General features: G+C 36.5%; 1 protein-coding gene across 1 annotated transcript in view; it reads right to left on the bottom strand.

Moving 5' to 3' along the window:
- LOC109537396 (popeye domain-containing protein 3) overlaps window positions 1-3,793 on the bottom strand; it is a 5,731-nt gene extending 1,938 nt beyond the window's left edge. The window contains exons 1-6 of the mRNA XM_019904101.2: window positions 3,584-3,793; window positions 2,619-2,759; window positions 2,346-2,527; window positions 2,163-2,294; window positions 2,004-2,111; window positions 1,688-1,952 (exon numbers count right to left, since the gene is read on the bottom strand). Of these exons, the coding sequence (XP_019759660.1) occupies window positions 1,688-1,952; window positions 2,004-2,111; window positions 2,163-2,294; window positions 2,346-2,527; window positions 2,619-2,759; window positions 3,584-3,710 (955 nt within the window). The 5' untranslated portion in view covers window positions 3,711-3,793. The remainder of the gene's footprint in view (window positions 1-1,687; window positions 1,953-2,003; window positions 2,112-2,162; window positions 2,295-2,345; window positions 2,528-2,618; window positions 2,760-3,583) is intronic.
- Window positions 3,794-5,436: the final 1,643 nt, after the last annotated feature.

The following is a 5,436-nucleotide window of genomic DNA, read 5'->3' as shown; positions in this document are numbered from 1 at the left end:
TTTTGCATGTTTCTCGGAAGCAAAATGAGCAAGAACGCTCGTTTTTACATCATTCCAGAGATAACTAAATGGCCTTTATTCGAAGTTTCTCAAGACCCATTCGAGCCACAGAATTCGTTTTGGCATCGTTGGATAGAGAATTGAAAACTCGATTCAGTCGTAACAACGTTAGTGAGGAAATTCGAATGGTTTTGGCCCAGAAAGCGAAATTTGAATATCAGACACTTAAGTGCAAGATTATGCCAAAATACCATGTTTTTCGTCCCATATTTGCTCATTTCTCGGAGGCAAAATGAGCAAGAACGCTCATTTGCACATCATTCTAGACAGAAATAAATGGCCTTTTTAGAAAATGAACCATGGATGGGAAAATGTTGGCAGTTTTCTCAAAAAATGCTTGAATTCAAGAAGTTTTAGATTTGAATGGTTTTTTTGTTAGTTGCAAAATTCACTTGAACATGACGCTACTTTTTTCGAAGTTTCTCAAGAACCATTTGAGCCACAGAATTCGTTTTGCATCGTTGAATAGAGAATTAAATGGGGGGGTCATGACCCCCTCGACCCTCCCCCCCTGGATCCGCCCTTGATCACATCCGATTCGGAAATGATTGAGGATGGGGCGTCAGCATGCAGAAACCTGGTAAGAGATTTGCAATATATATGCATTTTTCAAAACACTTAGTTTGAACTGGCGTAGGTTTTTTAAGAGCGAACCGATATTTGACCGCTTTTTTATATTCCAATTTCAATGGAGCTTATAATTATTTTCTCTACACTACACAACTGTGAGTTGGGAAACTTCTAATGCACGGTCTACCTGTATAGAGTCTCTTCTATCTGAGTGCAAAGTTTCAATGTTTAGTCGTCATGAGGTATTTTTGGGAAATTTTTCAAATTTACGTTTGAATTTTGCGATTGTTTAAGTAGATCGAAATTTTGCATGGTTTAACTCGGAAACCATCAAAATAAGAAATTGTTTTTATGTGAGTTTCGTTGCGCAAAGACTGATATATCAGTACAAAAAGTTTCAGTTTTGAGTCATCATTAGACATTTTTGTGAAAATTTTGAAATTGAGTAGATTTTGCAGTTGTTTATGCAGGCCCGACTTTAATATTTTCTTACTCGCGAACTACTACAGGTGGAGCATGGAGGAGTCGTTATATCTGTGGGTGAAGTTGCGAATTTCTGTCTTCATCAGAAATTTTTTGAAAAAATTTTCGAAATTGTGTGGATTTTGCTATTATTTTAGCAGGCCGAAATATATCATTTATTTGCTCAGAAACTCAGAGAATTACTTTTTAAAACATTTTATCGAGCGGAGACTACTCTATCAGTGAGCGAATTTTTTATTTTAACCCTTTATCAGATATTTTTTGGAGAAATTTCAAAATTTGCGAGTGTTAATGCAGACCGAAGCATAGCATTTATTTCCTCAGAAAACACGCAAACTAAAAAATCAGCTTGAAATGCATTTTAACGATCAAGATTTCTTCTAACAGTGGGCAAAGTTTCGATTTTCAGCCATCATCAGACATTGTTTGAAAAATTTTCAAAAATAAGTTTGAATTTTTTGATTGACAAAATAAGTATTATTAACACTCATATCAAATCCCGCAAGAGGTCCATTCAAAAAATACCGTTGGTAGGTAACTTCCAGACAAATCTTCTCCCCATATTCGTACCTACCACCATTTAATTTCTTCGTCCTAATGGGGCTTTTATATTCTCCTCCTGAAGTCAACGACGACGTAATGCTGGGCAATCTTATGTCCAAATGTGATCCTTTGGCAGTCACTATTTTATTATTCATTGCATACAGTTTCGTAGTAATGTCTCTGGCAATTAGCGTGGTCAGCACTGTTGCTATATAGGTTTCTTTGACAAACAAATATTCCAAGCAGGATCTTTGCCAGTAGAGGTACCTGCAGGTGCTAGCTGCAACTATTGCCACCTAAACCGTAATAGAATTAAATTATCCATAATAGTCGACTTACAAACTTGCCTTAAATTTGTCATCAACAGTATTGCGGCTGGATTCAAACTCGGGAGAATCCATAAACTCACATGGAAGAATCGGGTGTAGGAACTGATTATCTGATAACACGTTGACCTAAAATCAACCTCGCTAGATACTACAAGTCGAAGATACTACAGATCCTGCCTTTCCCGAAAGGAGCAATCCCAGTCGATCAGTCCTGGTGAGATTTTGCACAGCATACGCTTCCCCAGCATGCAACGACATGATTTGGGCAAAATCTGGACCGACCATTCTCTTAAATTGCAGCCGGCTCATCTGCAACATGTACCAACGTGCAAAACTCCCCAAATTAAAAAGTGTTTCTACCTTAAACGGCTCAAACAATGTATGATAGACTTCCTCCAGCTCAGGATCGAACTTCACTGGCCTCAGCTGATATACAATGTGGAAAACCTGGGCCAGATTCATTAGCATGAATGCAAAGTTCCAGGTGAAGACATCTGGGGCGCAAATGATGTTCCAGGCCCATGTGGCAAATAACATTAGACCTGAAAGGGGTTGCCATTGGGTGAATATGATCAGACGAAAATAATAAAAGAGATGGATTTTCGTTGTTAAAATATCTTCAATAGTGGCTACCTAGAATCAACCAGCAGTGCATGAAAAGAACGCCTTTCTTCGAACATGTTGAGGAGTAAGCCAAGACGAAACAAACATTGGCCAGTTGGTAGAGAATGTGTTGCGGTTCTTTCCAATAGTCGCACCAGGGCCACCAGGTTCCTAATTGAAAAAGAGTAACTTATTGGTGAAAGTTCAGAGTGCGTTGAGAAAGATGCTTCAGCCCAAACACTGGAAAAGGTATACAAGCACTAATTTACTGAACTTTCCTACTCCGATTGAGCAGCGAAATGAGTTTTTTAGTGACGTGTGAATGAAATGTGTGTCGGAAATGGTTATTGGTGAATGACGAGATAAAATGGAACAAATGTCTGAATATTCTCGGCTTAAAGCGATTCTATTCATTTGCTACAATCAACTAACTCCAGAAAATTTCTTGACTTTAAGAAAGGTGGTGAAAGCAACAATTCAAGCATGCACTTTTTCTGAATATAAGCGAAAGCTCGGTTAAAAACTTTCTGGGCTGGAACTGAATAAGGCAGGCATGCATTTATTATTAATAATCCGTTTCAGTTGTGTTTTTTTGTAATAATAAAATCAACAGCGGAACAACTACCCTAACTGAATGCAATTAAACTGTTTTTGATGCCTTTAATTTGTGTTAAATTGTGTAAAAAGTTTGAAAAAAGTGTCTATATTTACAAGAAAAATTGAGTGAAACTAACTGTACCTCCTTCTGTAGAGTTCGAGAAAAAGACATCAAAAATTTGTCTGACAATAACTGTAAACTTACGACCTTGGCTCGGGTTATAAAATTCGTCACAGACTGCAGAAACGTGAAAATTATTACTTTATATCTTCATAAAATTTAAGAAACGAAAAAAATGCAGGCACTGAACAGTGGAATTTGTCGTTTTTTAAGGAAAAAACTAAACCAAGTGTTTTAGTCAGTGAGATAAACTGGAAATTTGTTGCTCAACTCTTACCTGATGGAATTCGATAGCTAATGTTCCGGTCTTTATCAGGCCAGGATAAATTCAATCCGGGACTCACATACAAAAAGTGCGGACGTTCTTCGTTGGGTTCAAGTCCAGCAGCTGCTTGTGAAGGCATTTTTATCCAACAATCTGTTTGCAGCTATTTGGTGCGGAAAACATAAAGAAACTGGCAAAAGGGTGGTTTTCAGGGTGGAAGTCAGTGCGCTTATCAGGAATGATAATCAATACTTTTAGGGGGAGCTTTATGGAGCGGATTTCCGCGTTGGACGCGTTTTTGGTAGATGGCGGTAGAAATTCGTATTCAATAAAAAACAATTTGAAGTGACGCAGGTTTTCTGAAATAAAAACCCTTCAATGTATTTTGATTTGCAATTGAAACTTCAGAGTTTTTCAAAGCAAATTTCCAAATATTCAGTAGCAATTTATGGCTTTAAGGTGTTGGGAGCCAGCTGCTCCATGACAAAATCCTTGGCTTAAAAAATTTTATGCTACGATTTTTTCGAAACATTAAATTTCCGATCGTGACCAATCCTTTTCAAATATTTGTATTGAAACCCAATAACCCTTTTCTCATCTGTCGATTGATATTTATTGCGATTTTTCTGCCGCATTTCGTGTTGGATTGAAATAGACGGGGTAAATACGATTTGGTCTTTAGAAAAGGGGTTTTCGATGACAGGTAATAAATATTTGCTTTTTATATGTTTGAGTTTTGAAATCTGTTCTATTGACGATTTAGTCTTCAATATCGAAATTTTTCATTCCTAGTGCTCATATTTTTTTGGGTATTTTTAGTTTTGGGTTGGGGGCTAATTTCTTGAGATTTTCAATGGCAATTGGGCTTTACACGTTATCATGTACCGTACTTTTTATACATAATAACGCGAGAAAAGCCTGGGTTTTAAGCAACGAAAATGGAAATGTATAAGTTTTAAAATGTTTAAGATATAAAAAGTTTCTTAAGAAAAATACTTTCTGGGCTTGTCTAAATATGCGACAATATCTTTCGATCACCTTTCTTTAGAGGCAATGGCATTTTTACAAATACCAAAGTTAGAGAATCCAGATGGAAAAAATACGTCAATTGACGATTGATTTTATATAAAATCTAATAGAGAGAATTGTAACTTGAGCTGTATTTTTTTAAATAACCGATATAAAACCGGTTTTCGAAACACGTGAATGTGCTTTAAAAACTCAAAACTAAAAAGATTTCGTAAATTTAAAATTCTCTAAAGCTTCTTAAATGCTCTAACAGCTTTTCAATAAATTTGTCAATTAATGTTTGTCGTTCCTTGCCATCTAATCCAATACGAACGAAGATAAACACGAACAGTCCAAGTTTTGGTCCAAGCCAAAAATGATTGAAAAATGTTCGCATTTGCTTGTTCTTCTCTCATTTCTTGGGCCAGAGCAAAAGCACAAAACAGATGAATAATTCTAAATTTTCTATGTAAAAAACCATCCCTAATTCCCATGGGAGATAATTTGAATAACAAAACAAAGTTCGACATTTGAAGACCAAGAAACCAAACTTTTCCTTCTTCAGTTGTTCAGCCTGCTGGTGAGACTACTGACGGTTCATAATTCATGATTAATCTCACTACAGCCATTCTGCGATTGATGAAAGATTTGTGTAAAAAATCATCTAGCTTTGCCTGAATCTACTGCCTAAGTTTCCCATGTAGAACGTTTGGATAATTTCAAAATAATCAGCCGGAGAAATGAAAGCTTTTTGCGGGTGGTCTCAGCTAAAACAACGTGTTTACTCACCATGTGCATTAACAGGAACAGATGTGGAAGTAACATGACTTAAAGCCTGAATGGCAAACATTAATAAA

The sequence above is a fragment of the Dendroctonus ponderosae genome, unplaced genomic scaffold (assembly GCF_020466585.1).
Source record: "Dendroctonus ponderosae isolate FM_Combo_2020 unplaced genomic scaffold, Dpon_F_20191213v2 Dpon_F_20191213_3, whole genome shotgun sequence".
Classification (NCBI taxonomy): domain Eukaryota; kingdom Metazoa; phylum Arthropoda; class Insecta; order Coleoptera; family Curculionidae; genus Dendroctonus; species Dendroctonus ponderosae.
The sequence above is the reverse complement of the archived record's forward strand: the minus strand, read 5'-3'. Positions and strand labels throughout refer to the sequence as shown.